The 18,002-nt window shown below is 52.0% G+C and overlaps 3 protein-coding genes across 8 annotated transcripts; 2 read left to right on the forward strand and 1 right to left on the reverse strand.

Annotated features, from left to right (window-relative positions):
• Positions 1 to 354: 354 nt before the first annotated feature.
• On the reverse strand, positions 355 to 3,201 carry Pafah1b3 (platelet activating factor acetylhydrolase 1b catalytic subunit 3). 5 transcript variants are annotated; one of them, XM_027945875.2, is made up of 6 exons: positions 3,103 to 3,201; positions 2,629 to 2,722; positions 2,356 to 2,445; positions 1,598 to 1,714; positions 1,397 to 1,519; positions 355 to 681 (listed from the first exon to the last, which is right to left on the reverse strand). In XM_027945875.2, exons 2-6 carry the CDS (start codon positions 2,704 to 2,706, stop codon positions 394 to 396), a joined length of 696 nt encoding a protein of 231 aa, XP_027801676.2. In that variant the 5' UTR covers positions 2,707 to 2,722; positions 3,103 to 3,201; the 3' UTR covers positions 355 to 393. The 5 variants fall into 5 exon arrangements, with proteins under 5 accessions (XP_027801676.2, XP_027801677.2, XP_027801675.2 ...); XM_027945876.2 differs by lacking the exon at positions 3,103 to 3,201 and adding an exon at positions 2,919 to 3,020; XM_027945874.2 differs by lacking the exon at positions 3,103 to 3,201 and adding an exon at positions 2,888 to 3,012.
• Positions 3,202 to 5,499: 2,298 nt separating this feature from the next.
• Prr19 (proline rich 19) lies at positions 5,500 to 6,821 on the forward strand. Its single transcript, XM_027945983.2, has 2 exons — positions 5,500 to 6,198; positions 6,284 to 6,821. Exons 1-2 carry the CDS (start codon positions 5,613 to 5,615, stop codon positions 6,754 to 6,756), a joined length of 1,059 nt encoding a protein of 352 aa, XP_027801784.1. The 5' UTR covers positions 5,500 to 5,612; the 3' UTR covers positions 6,757 to 6,821.
• A 2,274-nt stretch (positions 6,822 to 9,095) lies between these two features.
• On the forward strand, positions 9,096 to 17,756 carry Tmem145 (transmembrane protein 145). 2 transcript variants are annotated; one of them, XM_071604572.1, is made up of 15 exons: positions 9,096 to 9,250; positions 9,997 to 10,071; positions 10,188 to 10,265; positions 10,348 to 10,434; positions 10,518 to 10,619; positions 10,719 to 10,803; positions 11,348 to 11,419; positions 11,524 to 11,592; positions 11,862 to 11,942; positions 12,041 to 12,119; positions 12,250 to 12,343; positions 13,011 to 13,183; positions 14,128 to 14,248; positions 16,307 to 16,513; positions 17,461 to 17,756. In XM_071604572.1, exons 1-15 carry the CDS (start codon positions 9,131 to 9,133, stop codon positions 17,539 to 17,541), a joined length of 1,524 nt encoding a protein of 507 aa, XP_071460673.1. In that variant the 5' UTR covers positions 9,096 to 9,130; the 3' UTR covers positions 17,542 to 17,756. The 2 variants fall into 2 exon arrangements, with proteins under 2 accessions (XP_071460673.1, XP_027801758.2); XM_027945957.2 differs by lacking the exon at positions 17,461 to 17,756 and adding an exon at positions 17,007 to 17,255.
• The last annotated feature ends 246 nt before the right edge of the window (positions 17,757 to 18,002 follow it).

Here is an 18,002-nt window from a genome sequence, read left to right on the forward strand (position 1 = left end):
AGTGGTAGGTATCTACTTAAGAGTGGGCAACAGGAAGTTCCAGCTAAGAGAATGGCATTTGCAAAGATGAGGGATGGGCTTTGACTGTTGGATTGCTCAGTTCCAAGAATTCCTGCTTGACCTTGATCCTAACAAGGTAATGCTGACAAGCTAGTTTCACTCAGTGTTTACTAATTGACCACCTGCCTGAAGCACACAACTGTGATAGTGAAAATTAAACTAATTGCAAGAACAAGTGTGCCTTGATATGTTAGTGATACCTCAGGCAGAAAAAAGCACCCCAGAGAACTGCAGGCTCATGGATTATCTGGTGGTGGCACCCTAAGAGCTTGGCCATAAAAGCAAGAAACAGGAGACTGAGAAAGAAGGATTTAATGTGGGAAGGCAGGATGTCTAGGATGTGGGTTCTGGCAGAGGGACACCCTGGCCCTGGTCTTGGGCCAGCAGACGCAGAAGCAGGGAATGCAAGGCCCGGCAGACCGGTGTATAGCCCAGGCGACTCAGATGCAGGTAATCATACATATCATGGTAGCTGATGGTGCCATCGGAGTGCACGAACCCAGGATCTGCATCCAAAAAGTGGGCACGTGGGTGGCCAGCCAGTGCTGCCCGTACCAGCTCATTCACCTGTCGGTTCTTCTCCCGAAGTGGGTTGGGGTGCTGACCCCTTGGAAGCAGGCCCTGAGGAGGAATTCCAAAACTTTTAAGATGTCCTATCAACATTTGGCTATTAAGCTCTGTACTAAACTGCTTCTTCCCATTTTATTCCCAGCTGCAAAATACACCAGGTATAGGAAAGTGGGGAGGACAGAAGGGAGGTTCCTGAAACCATGTCCTAGCTCCCATTCAGCAAGAAACTTCTGGGTGTCAGTCTCTTTCCAATTCAAAAATGCTGACATAGGAGCTGGGATTGTGGATCAGTGGTAGAGCACTTGCCTAGCATATGTGAGTCACTGGGTTCGGTTCTCAGCACCACATATAAATAAACGAATAAAATAAAGGTCCATCAACATCTAAAAATTTTTTTTTAAATGCTGACATAGCAAGGGGTAAATGCCCTCATTCAAAGGAAAACCTTAACTAGAAGTGATGGAGCCTACACTCTAGGAATATCTGACAAATTTTAGCTATGCAAGTGTGTTTTTTTGTTTGTTTGTTTGTTTTTAGTTTTTCAACACTCCCAGTATCTCCAGCAGTCTCTTGAATGAAAAGGGCTAATGGTTCCTAAATACATCCTCAATCACAGTCAATCATGAAAGTAGCAATCTTCCATGTGTGTTTTTGCCTGAAAGTCACTGTCCTTTGCCATAGTTGCCCAGAACTGTGCCTGCTGGTCTATATCTAGGATGTCCCAGACCACCACCATTCTTCTTTTCCCACACTCCCAGCCTCTCACCAGCACCACGACACGGGCCTGGGGCTGCCTCTGGTTCACCAGTTGCACAATGGCCTTGATGCCACCAGTCACCTGCTCTGCTGTATGCCCGTGGTTGTTGGTGCCCACCCAGACCACCACGATCTGTGGAAAGAGGGGTGGGAAGCAGTGGTGAAGAGGCAAGCAAAGGGTGCTTCAGCTCCCCAGCCAAGCCCCACTCACCTTGGGCCGGATGTGTTCCAGTTCCCCATTCTCCAGCCGCCACAGTACATGCTGTGTGCTGTCACCACCAATGCCAAAATTGAGGGCATGCAGGGGAGAAAAGAGCTCCCTCCATATCTGTGGATGAGAAATGGTGTGAGCATAGGCCTAGGCTCAGGCTGGGTCACCATCCTCTGTCCAGGTGTTAACCAAATACCATTATAGAAAAGCCTTGCTTTATGGAAGTGGTCTGGTTAAATCTCACCTTGAGCAAATCCCAGTATGGCTTAACCTCACTTCATAGAAAACAATATGGTCTCACTTTAAACCAAACCCCGCAGAAGAAGACTTACATTATGGAAATCCATCTGCTTGAGCCTTGCATGGAGCCAACAACATTATATTTGAAACTTATTTTGAGGAATACCATTATGGCTGAACCTTGCTTAGTGGAAAGTTTATGATTGAGCCTTTTTTGTGAAGCACCATTACAGTTAATCTTTACTTTGGGTAAACCTAAAAGTAGGGCTGTGAACTACTTGAAGCAAATGAAGAGCTTCACCTTAGGCAATCTTGTAGGAAAGCGTCTAAGTCTTTTATACAGAGACTCAATCTGACAAACTCATTTCCTCCTCCACATTATGTTGCACTTACACGGAGATTCTTGATGACCAGCGGCCTCAGGCCATTTTGAGCACCCCACATCTAGCTGGCCTGGATCCTGAGCTTAGTTAGGGCACAAGCCAGGATGGGGCAGGAGGAAGGGGGACAGCCCTCACCTCACATTGGTGCATTAGCTGGACCAAGGAGTCCCCGATGAAGACGACTTCGGGTTCCTTATCTTTGCTGTCGGCCACGAACCGATGGTGCTGGAGGACACAACAGGAGGAGTCAAAGGGACGCGCGATCCAGGCCCCGCCCCACTTCCTTAGGCAGCACGACCCCAACAGTTCTCAGCTTCTCAGGTGGCAGGTGTTGAGAACCGCAAGAATCAGCATTTTGCTTTAGCCCCGCAACCACCCGACCCGAACGCAATGGGCGGAATCGCTCACCAGGGACATCCAGCGCCCGTCCCCCTGCACGTCTTGCACCGGTGTGGGCCTGCTGGCTGGATTCTCCTCTCCGCTCATGTTGGCGTCGCAGCTCCTGCGGAGGAACAAGTGAGGTGGGCCCGGGAGTGCTCCCAGGAGGAGGTGACTCCGCCACGCCCACTCCTACCCCTCCAGGCAACAATGGACTGTCCCGACGATCTCTCTCAGGCAGAGGACGAAGGCCGATCTAGGGCGCCGCCTCTTCCCCAGGGGCGGAAACCTTCACTTTGGAGCGAGGTGGAATTAGGAACCTTCGCTTCCCCCACGGCGGCCGCGCGGTGGGCTCGTCCGGCGCTTCCCGCCCGGGCCACTCACTAGTGGGCGGTGGCGGCGGCTAGCGCACCCCGGTGCGGGGGGAGGGACAGGCGAGACCATCCCTGTGGCGGGGGAGGTGGGAGAAACCACCCACTGGTGCTACGGGGAGGGGCGATTTACCTGAAAAGCCGAGAGTGGGCAAGGAAAACCTATCGCTTTTCCTTGGTGGAAGAAACCATTTGCAGTACGAAAAGAAAAGTGATGAAAGGACCACCTACGGTGTGGGGGGGTGTGCCTCATTCACGTGTTGGCGGCGGGTGGGGGGGAGAGGCAAGCGAATGGACGAGTTCATTCTTAGATCCCTTGAGGGGGCGGCTCCTACGCACCTGGCAAGAGGGACGTTCCTATTTTCTACTGTTGTAGGGGACAGAAAAGATGGCAAAACGTGAAAATGAGAGGAACAGTTCTTTGGAGACACTCTAAGGCAGAACCAGAGCTTTAGGGAATCTCTCTGTTCGTGGGTTTCACTCAAAACACCAGGGTGTTTGTTTTTGTTTTATGGTATAAAATCTAACCTACGTATCTGTAAGTTTAAAACACCAGAATACCTACAAGGTGCAGAAAAAGAAAGGAAATTGGAGATGTCTGCAGGGCTCAGGTCCATCTTGGCACTTCTTCTGCAGATCAACTTGCAGATCTGTCGCCTCTGCTCCTTTTGTAAACATAGAGGCCGACCAACACCTTCAATTGGGTGTGTCTGGCCTCTGAAACAGATCCACAGCCAAGGCCACCTAGGGTTGCACCCCTCCACCTCCCTGCTCTAAATTAATCTCAGATTTTAATGTCTTCTCACATCTCCCTGTTCTCAGGGACCTGGTGGGGGGGTCTCACTCTCTCCTACACATTTTGATCATTTTCTTGTAGCCCACCTCCAAGTTGGACCTTACCTACTATTCATTGCTTCTGGATAGATTAATAACGGAGTCAGAGATGAGTGTTATTTATTGTGTTTATGTTCTGCTGAATCTACTTTCCTGGAACCAAGCCTGGCATAGTGGCTGCTCAACAAATACAATACTTGCTGAATGAATTTTGCATGAATGTGTCGGATCCTGGCCTTATCCGTGTTTTGGGGAGACAGATAACAAACATGGAGCTATGAGAAGTCAAAGTTGAGACTGAGGGAAGTACAGGGGACTTCTGGAGGAGGAAAAGAAACATTCTGAGTGCCAGTTTTTTTTTTTTTTTTTTTTTTTAAAGAAGCAGTATCTGAGCAGGATTTGAGATATAATGAAGACTGGGCAAACAGAAAGAAGAGAAATTTGGTTATACTATTACTTATGCATGGGAAATATCTTGGCATTGTTTGATTTTAAAGTCTGAGGAAACATGTACAGACAGATAACCTGGAGAGGTGGGGGATGGGGTAGTTCCTGAAGCAAAGCTGAGTGAGAAACAAAGCTTCCAAGCATTCATTCATTCATTTATTCAGTAGGCACTGTTTCAAGTTAGATGTATTGATTCTTTCCAACCTTCTAGCAACCATTTGAGGGAGGCTCTGAGCAATTTCAAAAATTTCCAAGGTCAAATATACTTGTTTGGGTGTTTGAACCTAGATCATTAAGCTTCAGAGACTGTGAATGACAACACCACAGTATGATTCTCCAAGGATCAGGTCTGTGTCAGGAAACTGGGAAGACAAAGCTCTTCTCCTCAGCCCGCTCATCTTGACTTCTAGACAGTCCGCCAATAGCTGTCTAGACCAATCAGCAGTCAGGAATGGGGCGGGCCTAGGGTAATCTCACAGCCAATTGGTGGGCAGGAGATGCTGAGGCCAAGTAAGGCTGGGAGGGCGGGGCTATAACTGGCACTTTGGGAGCCTCGCGCCTCTATAGGGCGCCTGAAAGTCAAAGGGCGTGGCAGGGACACACGCATGCGTATAATGTGCCTGAGGCCCGGAAGAGCGCGGGCGGCTTCGAGGCTCGGGTGTGAAAGAAGCCATTGCTCTCCACAGCCACGTGGAGTGAGTTGGGGGCAGGTTCGTTGGTATAGAAGAGGGTACGGTGCCCCTCCCCCACTCTGCCTCTACGCACTCCCCTCATTCTGCCCCCCTGCTCTGCCTCAACTGCCCTAGTCTGCCCCTTGCCCCAGGCCTCCCCTCATAACCAGTCCCTGTCCCTGATAGCTCTCTGTCTTCCTTTCTGTCCTCCAGGGTCTTTCAGGCTCTCCAACTTCTTTTGATGTTCTTTCTCCTGTCTTTCTCTAAGGTTTTTATTTCACTTTCTGCATCTTCTTGTAACCCCTCAACACCTGGATTTCTCCTCTGTCCAAAATTCCATTCTGATCCCTAGATCTCTCCAATTTCATGATCCATTTGTCTGTCATGTTTCATCTTTTAACTATATCCCCATGTTCCAGTTCCCAGTTGTCTCTTCTCTATCCCTTGACATCTCTTCTTATGTTACTACTATCTCAACCTCATTTAGGATTCCTTCTCTGGACAAATCCTTTTCAGCTGCTCTCTGTTCTCTATCCACTTCTTTCTTTTTTTCTTCTTCTTCTTTTTTTTTTTTTTTTTTTTGGCTTTTTTCTTTAAATAGTATTCCTCACTCAACTATCATTTCTCACTTTACTACTACCCTGACTTACCTGCATCTGATGACTAGCCTATTTTCATCTTTCAGGACATTATGGACTCCCGGCGGCCAGCACCTCAGCCTTTCCAGCAACCTGAGAAACCTGGCCGTGTCCGCCGACGGAAGACCAGGAGGGAGAGAAATGCCCTTGTGGGCAGCCGCCGGGGGAGCCGTCAGGATCCTGTGGCCCCCCGGGATCCTGTGGCCCCTTCTGCCTCCAAGCTTGTGGTCATAACTCAGGGCCGGCTGAGCCGGGAGCACCGGGGTCTCTTCAACCATGAGGTGAAATCTCTGGATGTGGCCCGATTGCTTAGCAGTGGATCCCTGGAATCAGGAACTCTCTTTCTCCAAACCAAACCCTCCCCAAACCCAGACAGGGTCCAAGAACCAGAACAGTCAAAGGGCAAGGAGAATCAGGTGCCTGGAGACTTGGGTCCAGGCCCCCCACATTCCCCAGAGCTCCCTTGCTTGGGGAAACTGTTGGGTGAGCTGCAGTGCCAGCTGATTCTGCCACAGGCCTTCCCCAGGAGGAACCTGGTACAGGAGGCCAGGGATGTCATCGTGGGAAACTTACAGGCCTGCCATGGCTGTGTACCTGACCTTTCCCTGGTGCTCCAAGGCTGCCACCCACCCTTGCCAGGTGAGCCCACTTCCTGTTCCTGTGTTTCCTTTCCCTTCTCTGCTGTAGCTCAGCTCTCTCCCATACTTTTTTTCCTCTGTACAAGGGACCAAGCCTGGAATCTCTGAGAAACAAAGGATGACACCCTCCTGGATCAACAGCCCTGAGCAAGCCCCAAGGGAAGAGAGGCAAAGGAGACTTCGGGGAACAAAGGAGTTCACCTTTTCCATGCCTTATACCTCCAGCCCTCCCGTTGCACACAGGGTTAGCCTGGTGCCACCAGGAGGTCCCTGGCCACCCACTTTGCCCTCCTTGCCTTCACCATCCGGGGCAGCCTGGGGCCCTCCAACAGCTTTTGACCTACTGAAAAGCATCTGGCTAGTAGCCACACCACCCCTTCCCAGACCCTGGGCTGTCGGCCCACCTCCGCCCCTGCCTCAGCCACTATCACCCTTGTTTCCCAGAACCTCTGCTCTGGACTGGAGCCCCAGCCCCCTTGCCCCACTGCCCAGCCTCTCCTGGGTGGTAGCTCAGAGCAGTCCAGAAGCCTGGTCCTTTCCACCCATGAGACTGTACTGAGAGTGCTGAGGCCAGGATTGGGGCAGTTACCTGCACTCATTCACCTCAATAAAGTAACTTCTTCATGGTCCTCTTGATTTTCAGTGACTGGCTGATCCAGCAGAGCAGCTTTCCTTAGCACTGAGTCCTTAGGCTAAGATGAAGGGGAAGGTACTGTCATTAGTCACCTTCCTGGAGCCTGGGGGGTTAGAAAAATGGAGGAACTTGGGGAATAGTCCTTCTAACACATATACTCACTATGGCCAAATACGTGAGTGACTCTAAGCTCTGGTGATGCTAAACCCCAGAGTCAGTGAGACCAAGATGCCCAGTCTGGGGGCGAACACACACAATCCCAGCTCCAGAGATTGCATCTGGAAGAGAGGATCAGGGGCTGGGGAATCCAAGGAGGAAGTAATGACTTTACAGAGGAGCTAATAGATCCTGTATTAATAAAAGTTGGTAGAAACTGCTAGTTGGCTAAAAAGAACATTTAAGGCAATGGGAACAGCATGTACAAGACCTGGAGGAGGGCAAACAGGGTGTGGGACATTTTCATTCAGCCCATATCCTTAGGCCATGCTGGGACCTAGAGTCACATCTAGGCCTGTCCTTGAGAAATTCCTGCTCTGATGAACACAAGGAACAGTATATGTGCAGGATCAAGGCAGGAGAGGTAGATCGGGGCTGAATCTGGACCACAGGCTTTTTTCTTTTGCACATCATATATTAAATGTTAGATCCAATTGTCTACATTAGGAATCAAGTAGTTTTGCTTCTTAAAAAAAAAAATTCACTGGGCACAGTAGTTTATGCCTATAATCCCAGTGACTCCGAAGGCTGAGGCAGGAGGATCTCGACTTCAAAGCCAGTCTCAGTAACTTAGGCCCTAAGCAACTCAGTGAGACCCTGTTTTTAAATAAAATACAGAAAACGGCTGGGGATGTAGCTCAGTGGTTAAGTGCCCCTGGGTTCAATCCCTGGTACCAAAAAACCACTCAGGAGGCTTAGTCAGAAGGATCACAAGTTTTAGCCTTGCAACCACTGAGGGAGACCCTATTTCAAAAGAAAAACTAAAAAAAAAAAAGCTGGGATTGTAGCATCCCTCAGTGTTCAATCCCCACTACTGAAAACACACACACACACACACACACACAGAAAACAAAAAGGATGTGGCAGCAGATTTCTCCTGGCAACAACTGGCCATAGAGCAAAGACCCCATGTTCTACATTGAAGATATTTCATGCACTGGTTTTCCACTTGGCCTTTTGGCTTAGAAAGTGTAAAAAGATGTTTTTTTTTTTTTTTTTTTTTTTTTTTTTTTAGGTATTGGTAATTGAACCCAGGGGTGCTCTACCATTGAGCTGTATCCCCAGACGTTTATATTTTTGAGACAGGGTCTTGCTAAGTTGATGAGGCTGGCCTCAAATTTGGAATCTTCCTGCCTCAACCTCCTGAGTTGCTGGAACCACAGGTATGTGCAACTGTGTCTGGCTAAAAAATAGTATTTTGAGCAGCAGGAAATTTTCTCTAGTGGAGAGGCGGGGACAAAACTAGGAATTTTGTTGGAGTCTGGTAAGAGAAAACAAGCCAAAGTGCATTGATTCTACCCCGAATAGCCTTTCTAGGCTTTTGCATTGCTCATTGTGAAACCACAGGCCAAAGAGACTGGGTGATCACAGGGCTGAATGACTTGGCTAAGGTGATGGTGGGTAAGTGGCAATGCTGGAATTTGAACCCAGACAACTTGAGTCTCTGCTCCTGGATATCTCACACTTCTGTTTCACAGCAACCAAGTTTCACACTTTAGTAGAAGTGATAGGATAGGGTCAGGCATTCAGGTCTGATGGTTGTGGTATAGTGCTCTGCCACCTCCACCTCCATGTTGTGTGACCCAGAACAAATAGCTTGTCCTCTGTGCCTCTGCAGAAACTTCACATGGTGCATTGGAACTAGGGCCCTGGCAACCCAGAGATGGGTATGGAGCTAAGGGGGGCTGCATGGTTGGAGGGATGGTTAATCGAAGAATCTTTTGGGGAGTAAAGGGTAGGGAGGTCAGGATAGATCTCGCATCTGGGAGGTTGGTGCCATGCTGGAGTCTGGAAGAGGACAGCTAGAGGAATTTGAGTTCAGTTGAGGACTCAAAGAACCAAAGATTTCCGCGAGACCCCCAGAGTAGAGAACTGGAGCTGGGGCGGAGTGCCAAAAGATGGGCAAGGGGGCTTCCCCTTTCTAGTGGGAAGAGTAGGCTCCAGCTTGGGTAGGAGGGGGCGGGGACCGCTGCGCCCGGCGGCCCCTTTAATCGGGGGCGCGCTCTGGCCGGCCCGCGCGCTCTCGCCTCCGTCTCCCGGCCGGAGCGGGAGCCGAAGCGGAGCCCGGGCCAGAGCCGGCGGAATGGAGCCCCCGCGCGGGCCCGCGCTGCGCCGCCTGCTCCCGCCGTTGCTGCTCTTACTGCTGCCACTGCCCCCCCGCGCCCGGGCCAAGTATGTGCGGGGCAACCTCAGCTCCAAGGAGGTGAGCACGCCGAGCCCTCCTCATCGGCGGCTGAGACCCGGGGACCAGAGAGGAGAGGGTGCGCCCCGCCCCCTGCTGCCCCTCCCGGGTGGACCTGGGACTGGAGCCGGGCGGATGGAGGATTGGGCAGGGTCGAGGCCGCGGGGACCCTGGGCTTGAGGCCAGACTTGGGGGTTGTATTAGGGACGTTGAGGTCAGCTGGGTGGGGTGGTGGCAGGGTTGGGAAAGGCGGAGTTGGTGGGAGTTGGGGGCGCACCGAGGTGGTGCTGAAGGGACAGCACTCTTCACTCCTGCAGAGAGCCCGAGTTCACCGCACCCGCGCTCAGGGCCAGGAGGGGCGGGGTGGAAGCATGGATGGTCTTTGGAACCACCGGTGTGTGTGTGTGTGTGTGTGTGTGTGTGTGTCCGCGCGCGCGAGCTCGGCTAACTGGGGTAATGCTGATGGGACGGTGGCCTGGACAGAAGTGGCTTCTATGGGCACCTGGCCCTCCAGGGCCCTGCATGGGAAATGCAGGAAGGAGTGCTCAAGGGGAGGAAACTTGGGGGTCATCTGAGGTAGAAAACCGGGGCAGCAGGAATCCTGGACCCATGCAAAAGGGAAGTGAAAAGAATTTTGGAGGTGACTTGGTCTCCTTGTGGTATTGGGAAGCCAGTTATCTGGGTAGGGAAGACAAGTTGCGGGTCTATTAAATGGAGGAGCGTTCTGGATGGACTCAGAAGAGAGTCTGATTGGGTCCCATTGCCAGGACTGGGTATTCTTGACAAGATTTTGTTTCCTCTCGGATTATGGTCGACTGGACTTCCGCTTCCGCTACCCTGAGGTGAGTCTCCCCCAACTACTTGCCAAACTGAGGCTGGATAATCCCTAGGCCTCCCATGGTAAGGGCTACCATAGCTCCATGCACTTCCCCAAACCCCCAAATCTCTGGGTTTGCAGGCCAAGTGCTGTCAGAACATCCTCCTCTATTTCGATGATCCATCCCAGTGGCCAGCAGTGTACAAGGCAGGAGACAAGGTGAGGGCTGTGAGGAGGGTACAGGGGGAGGAGGCAGAGGTTGTGGGTGACCACAGAGTGACCCTATCTCTGCCTTCCTCAGGACTGCCTGGCCAAGGAATCAGTGATCAGGCCGGAGAACAACCAGGTCATCAATCTCACCACCCAGTATGCCTGGTCAGGCTGTCAGGTGCGGGGGAGTGGGCAGGTGCTGAAAGTTGAGGCCTGGGGACATTGAGGACAGGCTTCAGCCTTTTCCTGGCTCCTCCCCAGGTGGTGTCAGAAGAGGGAACCCGCTACCTGAGTTGCTCCAGTGGCCGAAGCTTCCGCTCTGTGCGTGAAAGGTGGTGGTACATCGCACTCAGCAAGTGTGGGGTACGGGGCTGGGATGGCCACCTGGGCCTTCTCCTCTTTATCTTCCTGCTGACTGCCTACCTGCCCAGGACCCCCCTTAGGCCTCCACTTTCCCTACAGGGAGATGGGCTGCAGCTGGAATATGAGATGGTCCTCACCAATGGCAAGTCATTCTGGACAAGGCACTTCTCTGCTGATGAGTTTGGTGAGCAGATATCTGGAAAACAGGATTCAGGGTCTCTGTGGGAGCCAGGTGCATTGGTACACACCTGTAATCCCAGCAACTCAGGAGGTTGAGGCAGGAGAATCACAAATTAGCAAGACCTTGTCTCAAAATAAAACAAAAAGGGCTGGGGGGTGTGGCTTAGTGGTAGAGCACCCACAGGTTCAATCCCTAGTACCACAAAAATTAACCAAGTAGCTGGGCTCTGTGGCGCATGCCTGTAATCCCGTGGCTCAGGAGGCTGAGGCAGGAGCATCGAGAGTTCAAAGCCAGCCTGAGCAATTTGGAGAGGCTCTAAGCAACTTAGCGAGACCCTGTCCCTAAATAAAATATTTTTTAAAAAGGGCTGGGGATGTAGCTCAGTGGTTGAGTGCTCCTAAATTCAATCCCCCATACCAAAAAACAAAAACAAACTAATCAAATAAACAAATATTTTTAACAAAAGAATCTCTATGGAAGCCCAGAGTGGGTACCTGCTGAGAGATACCCACTCTGGGAACCATTTTCTCCTTCCACCAAATCCTAGGGATCTTGGAGACAGATGTGACCTTCCTCCTCATCTTCATCCTCATCTTCTTCATCTCCTGTTACTTTGGATGTGAGTCCAGCACATAGAGGTGGGAGAGGAGATATGGGGGAGCAGGGTTGGGGAAATGGGCTACCCTCCCCTCTTTGAACAGCCTTTCCCTGCCTGCTTCCCAGATTTGTTGAAAGGTCGTCAGTTGCTTCACACAACTTATAAAATGTTCATGGCCGCAGCAGGAGTGGAGGGTGAGGTTTAGTGTCCCAGCTTTTGAGTCCTGGGGGAGGAGGGACTTGTGGCCCAGACATGGGGATCTAAGGCAAGACTCCTGGGTCTGATGGAGAGGGGCTGGAGGCTGTGGACTCCTGGGTATCCTAGCAGGTAGGTGGGGGTGGGTGGTCTAGAGTCTTGATGGGGGTGGAGGAGGACTCAAACCATATGGATCACAATGCGAGAGGACAGTGATGCTCCAAAGCCAGTTTTTGTCCTTTCCTCTCTCTGCCCATCCTTTTCCCAGTCCTAAGCCTCCTGTTTTTCTGCATCTACTGGGGCCAGTATGCTACTGATGGCATTGGCAATGAGAGTGTGAAGATCCTGGGTAAGAATGGAGTGGGGCCATGGGAGGGTGGAGCCCTTGGCTCAGGTCTGGCATCTTCTCTGAGCTAGTCTCTGAGCCACCCTCTCCTCCCTCCCCAGCCAAGCTGCTCTTCTCCTCCAGCTTCCTCATCTTCCTGCTCATGCTCATCCTTCTGGGGAAGGGATTCACGGTGACACGGTGCCCGGGCAGGGAGTGCTTGTGGGGTGGCTGGGCTGGGGAGTAGGGCAGGGAGGGTGGGCGTGGGGTGGCTTCCCCCTCTCCCTGACAGCCCCCACTCCTGCTGTCTTTCTTCATGGCCTGCTGCCAGGGGCCGCATCAGTCATTCGGGCTCTGTGAAGTTGTCTGTGTACATGACCCTGTACACCCTCACCCACGTGGTGCTGCTTATCTACGAGGCTGAAGTGAGTCCCCATGGCCCTGCCAAGCCTCACCCCCTGCCCCCGTGCTTTCGGTGGCCTCCTCCTCCTTGACCTGTATGTTGCCCTTCCCCACACAGCATCCTCCCGGCTCGCTCTCTCTCCTACTCTGCAATTTTCCACCTTCCCATTTGTCTCTAAGTGATTCTTTCCCTCTTCACCATCTGAGTAGGTTTCTTCCTCCTCCCTCAGTTTCTTACTGTCTGTCACTTTAAGCTCCCTGTCTGTGATTTCAGGAGTTATACAGACCTGGATTCCACTCCTGTAGCCTTAGCTGGCTGACCTTGGGTGATGACCCCCTCTTTGACCCATTACCTTCTCTAAAAAGTGGAGGATCTTATCCTCCCTAAAGGCTTCCCTCCTAGCCTTACTTTCCTCCTCTGTGAAAAGGGGTGACAGTAAGACCTCTCTCATTGAGTTGATGCTAATGGGAAAGCTCATTCATGGTAGGTGTTTGGCCCCATGTTGGGCACAGGGTAGCTAATGCATGTCTTCTCATTTGTTTCATCCTCTCTATCTATATTCTTCTCTCTCCATCCCTGACTCCCCTGCTGCTTCTGTCCCGACCTGGTACCTCTGCTCCCTGGGTGCCCAGGGGTGGGGTCCAGGGCAGGAGGCCAGGGCTATGATGAACCCTCTCCTTGGGACCCAGTTCTTTGACCCAGGTCAGGTACTGTACACCTATGAGTCGCCGGCGGGCTATGGACTCATCGGGCTGCAGGTGGCAGCCTACGTGTGGTTCTGCTATGCTGTGCTCATCTCCCTGCGACATTTCCCTGAGAAGCAGCCCTTTTACGTGCCCTTCTTTGCTGCCTACACCCTCTGGTGAGAAGTGGTGTCCTCCATTGTTTCTCTCCCCGACCTAACTCAGACCCTCCTCAGTAAGGAAGAAGAGCTTTCAAGTTAGGTAGTTGTCACCTGAAATCTGTCACTTTTTCACTTTATAACCTTGAAAAAATTAGTCTCCCAAAGTAAAACTCAGCAAAGGTTAAAAAAAAAAAATAAAAACAAGAACTTACTTTTGGATTGGTGATATAGCTCAGTGGTAGAGTACTAGCATACATAGGCCCTGGGTTCAATCCCCAGCACTGAAAAAAAAAATTACTTTCACAGACAGTGCCTTAGATTGTTTACCCACAAAACAAGGTCTTCAGTAATATCTTGGAAATAATTATCTCGAGCATGCATTGGGTAATATTGCAGACTTAGTATCTGGCACATAGTAAATGCTCAATAAAAACTCATTACCATTCAACAATACAATAGTAAAATAGGCAAACTCTGAGCCAAGTAGCTTGGGTTTGGATCCCAGCTCTAAAGCTTATTAACTGTGTGACCTCAGATAAATTCATTAACTTCTTTTTGCCTTAGCTTCCTCATCTGTTAATGGGGATGGAAACTGTACCTACTTCATAAACTCACTGTGAGAGTTAAAAGTTTTATATGTAGAACACTTAGAAACAGGCCTGACATGCAGTAAATTCTTGTTTGTTAATTCAATCATCAAACATTTACTGATTTCCAATCAGATGCCAGGAATTTGGGTGGGTGGAACCAAGTTAAATTCAACCTAGTCTTTGTCCCGTAGGATTTCCAGATTAGTAGCATTTCTGTTCCTTTGCAATCTCTGGCTTTTGTGGGCCACACTGGCTGCCCTTTAGTTTGGGACCTGCCTAGGGCCTGTGTATATGCATGGTGTGGTGGGGGTGGGGCTAAGGGATGGCGGGAGGGCAGGGGCAATCTCTACCCACCCAATACCTCTTGTACAGGTTCTTTGCAGTTCCCGTCATGGCCCTAATAGCCAATTTTGGGATCCCCAAGTGGGCCCGGGAGAAGATTGTCAATGGCATCCAGTTGGGAATCCACCTGTATGCCCATGGAGTCTTCCTGGTAAGGATGGGCCTCCAGGGAGGGATGGGAAACTGAAGGGCAGAGGATGGGTGAGGCTCCCACCCCTGATCTGCCTGAGTGTCTGAGCTCTGGACCCATCTCCCCTTTAGTCATTTGCCCTTTAGTCATTGAGGAGACTCCTCAATTGATAGCCTGCTGGGTAGTCTACTGTGTCCTCTAGAGTCTACCCTCTTCTACTATTCCTCTCTGCCGTCTTGTGTCCTGCCTTCTCCCCCGCATCTTTATTTTCATTCCTGATCCTGTCCCTGGTCTCTCACATTTCCCTTTGTGTCCCTTCTGCCCTTCTGAAACCCCTAATCTCTACCCCATCCTTCCCCCACAAATTCTCATCACAAGCCATTGTTCAGGAAGAAGTAGCTGGGAAGGGACAGGATGGGGCTTCTGGGACCCTAGATCTGAATGGTGTTGTTTAGACAGAGGCATCAGGGGTTCCCAGCACCACATCTATTTTTTGTCTTGGTTCACATCCTGTCTGACCTTCTTGACAAGGGTTCTCATATTCATTCATTTATCCATCCATCAACTGTTCGCTGGACACCTGTCTTGAAGCAGCCTATTTCTTGCCAGGGACATCCACGTTCATTTATTCCTACTCTCCAATTGTCAGAGCAACCTCAGGAGAGGACAGATAACAGTCATTGTACCCACTATACAGAGAGGGAAAGTTAAGGCACAGAGAAGGAAGATGACCTCCAGGGCTCCATGGCCTTTAACAGCCGGGCAGGCACTTCAAACCCTGTCCTCTGGCAGACCACAAAGTCTCACATAGGGGAATCCCAAAAGGAAAATAGGCATCACTGAGGGCCCCAGTTCCTGAGGGACTCACAATATGTGTTTAGGGAAGTACTCAGCTTGAAACTCTGTAGGAATTCAGAAAGAGATAAAGAGAAGAAATGATGCCAGAAGCAGTGGTACATGTCCATTAATCCAGCTGCTCTGGAGGCTGAGATAGGAAGATTTTAAGTTCAAGGCCAACTTGGGTAATTTATCCAGGCCTTGTCTCAAAACAAAACAAGAGGAAGGAGGAGGGTTGGGGACATAGTTCAGTAATAGAGTGTTTGCCCAGCATGTACCAAGGCCCTGGATTTGGATCTCTAACACCGCAAAAAAAAAAAAAAAAAAAAAAAAAAAGAAAGAAAGAAAAAGAAATTCTGAGAACCCACCATGTGCCAGGCTCCGCACCAGTGGTTTTCATTTCCACCCTCTCATCTTTCCAAATAGGCACTATAATCCCTCTTGGCTGGTGAGGCTCAGAATTTAATCATTGTGTCCCAGATCCCATACAGAGAGCGATGGAGCCGAGATGTAAAGCAGGCTCAGACTGCCAGATGCAGTGCCCTTACTATCATTTCACCTTCAGCCAGCTTCCTTCCTAACATGCTCAGCAGGCATCCAACTGCTCACTGGCTTCAGCTCCTTGCTAACGCATTCAGCACAACTTAAGAAGGGTTGTGCTGTGTTTCTGGGGTGTGGTGCAATCCCTGGCTTCACGGTCTGCCCGACTATAGGGAGACATCCAGGCACTGCTCTGGAAGGTTCTGGGGATTCAATAGGGAACAGAAGAATCAAGTTCCAGCCTCCATGGAGCTAACATTCTAGAGTGCATTAACTGCTATTTAATTGAACTTTGGGTTTTATGGAAATATTCTGTTATCTGTGCTCTCCATTATGGTGGCTTATAAGCACTTGAATATGGGTAGAGTAGTGCCGTGTGAATGAAAAGCTAAACTTTATTTTGATGAAGCCACATGTGGCTAGAAGCTATCAACTTGGACCACACAGGAGAAGAACCTTAACAAGTGACATCCCAGGGCTCTGAAGAAGGAAGCACAAGCAGAGTAATAAAAGATGTGTAGAGGGGAAAGGTCAGAATCCCGGGCACCATGGGAGCCCAGAGGTGACAGCTAACCCAGTCTGGACATTCGCAGGAAAGTGTGGGGGATGTCACCTGGAGGGAAATCTTTAGAACCCCCAAGTTTATGGAAACATCCCGGGCCCTGGATAGTGATCTCCAACCTGTCTTGCCTCTTGCCCCAGATCATGACTCGCCCATCTGCGGCCAACAAGAACTTCCCGTATCACGTACGCACATCGCAGATCGCCTCCGCAGGGGCTCCGGGCACCGGAGGGAGCCAATCCACAGACAAGGCCTTTCCGCAGCACGTCTATGGGAATGTGACCTTCATTAGCGACTCGGTGCCCAACTTCACGGAGCTCTTCTCCATCCCCCCGCCCACGTCCTCCGTAAGCCCTGCGGCCCCGGCGCCCGAGGAGCTGCTGGCGCCGCCCCTGGAGTACCTGACCCCTCTCCCAGCCCCGCCGCCGCCCCCGCCCCCAGTGTCGGGGCGCCTGAGCCCGCCCCCTGCCTTTCGCACGCCCCGCGCCCCAACGCCGCGCCGTCACGGTCCCCTGGCGCCCGCGCCCACCCTTCCTGACTGGGTCCTGGCGCTACTGCGCACGCCCCCTCAAACGCCACGCGCGGTGCCCCCACCGCCCGCCTTCCGAGGCTCTCCCCCAGCTCCCAGGCTGCAGCCGGAGTTTGTCCGGCGCACCCCATCGCCTCCCCTTGAGTACCTGGCTCCGCTGCCCAGGCGTCCCGCTACCCACTCCTTCCCTGACGGACACGTGCGTCCATCCTTGGGGTAGTTGGGTCTTCTTGGGGAGGGGGACGGGCCTTCGGGGCCGTATCTGCCCCCTGAGGGTTCCGAACGGCCTCTGACCCTGACCCCCCTCCCAGGCCGGGAAGCAGGTGGAGGAGACAGCGGTAGCGGCGGCAGTGGCCCCGAGGGGCCGTGTGGTGACCACGGCCGAGCCGGGCGCAACCTCCCCGCCCCCTCCCGCTCGGTTCCCCAAGGCGGCCGACCCGGGCTGGGATGGCCCGACGCCGCCTTACCAGCCGCTCGTGCCCCAGACGGCGGCGCCACACACCGGCTTCACCGAATACTTCAGCATGCACACGGCCGGGGGCTCCGTACCCCCGGTCTGAGCACCCCTGGTTGCCCCTGTCCCATGGGCCACGCACCGGGCCCCGGCTGGGCTCCGGACCCCCAGCTCTGTCCCTTCCCCAGGGCTTGGCCAACCCTCCCAACTCTCCCCACCCCGCGTACCCAGGTTGGGTGCTCTGTGTCCCTCCCCTTCCCCTTTGTGCCAAACGGTCCCGCGGGAGCCGCTCTCCCCGTCCCCTCCCTCAGCCCCTGCCCCGAACGGCGCCGGATTCTGGGCTCCCGCTGTTCCGTGATCTACGACCCCCCGATCCCCTCCGAGACCTCTGACCCCGTCGGACTCCGACACACCCACGACGACCGCCGGGACCCAGCTCGTGACTCCAGGATTCTGCGACCCCGAGGACGGATATTGTGAAGCTGGTCTGACTCAAACCCTCCCTCGGACCTGTGACCTCGGACCCGTGCTCTCTGCCCCTATCAGCATCCGGGGGCCTTCCCTCGGTCCCTTGCACAAAGACTCCCCCGCCCCTTGCCAAAATAAAAGAGGATTCGTTTTTATTTATAATGTGGCTTCTTTTACATCTTGATGGTGCTGAGCTGCAGGGTTGAGCAAGAACCGTTTCAGGTTCGGGATTACAGTGTGTCTGTCTGTGAAATGACATTTTGGGACCCGAGGCAAGGGGTTACATAATCTGAACTTCGTGTTGACTCGGAATCTGGGAGCACAGAAGATTTCAATCATCTGGCAGAGCCCTGTATTGCACTGCTCCTTTATTTTTACCTTCTTT

This window comes from Marmota flaviventris, chromosome 18, assembly GCF_047511675.1.
Source record: "Marmota flaviventris isolate mMarFla1 chromosome 18, mMarFla1.hap1, whole genome shotgun sequence".
NCBI classification, from domain to species: Eukaryota; Metazoa; Chordata; class Mammalia; order Rodentia; family Sciuridae; genus Marmota; species Marmota flaviventris.

Bases quoted from the DNA above. Each gene is read 5' to 3' on its own strand.
- Prr19 (XM_027945983.2), top strand. From the start codon at position 5,613: ATGGACTCCCGGCGGCCAGCACCTCAGCCTTTCCAGCAACCTGAGAAA. The intron at 6,199-6,283 runs GTGAGCCCACTT...CCTCTGTACAAG, and splicing joins CTGCCACCCACCCTTGCCAG to GGACCAAGCCTGGAATCTCT.
- Pafah1b3 (XM_027945875.2), bottom strand. From the start codon at position 2,706: ATGAGCGGAGAGGAGAATCCAGCCAGCAGGCCCACACCGGTGCAAGAC. The intron at 1,715-2,355 runs GTGAGGGCTGTC...TCTCATCCACAG, and splicing joins AGCTAATGCACCAATGTGAG to ATATGGAGGGAGCTCTTTTC. The intron at 1,520-1,597 runs GTGAGTGGGGCT...CTCTTTCCACAG, and splicing joins TGGAACACATCCGGCCCAAG to ATCGTGGTGGTCTGGGTGGG.
- Tmem145 (XM_027945957.2), top strand. From the start codon at position 9,131: ATGGAGCCCCCGCGCGGGCCCGCGCTGCGCCGCCTGCTCCCGCCGTTG. The intron at 12,120-12,249 runs GTGCCCGGGCAG...GCCTGCTGCCAG, and splicing joins AAGGGATTCACGGTGACACG to GGGCCGCATCAGTCATTCGG. The intron at 13,184-14,127 runs GTGAGAAGTGGT...CCTCTTGTACAG, and splicing joins TTTGCTGCCTACACCCTCTG to GTTCTTTGCAGTTCCCGTCA.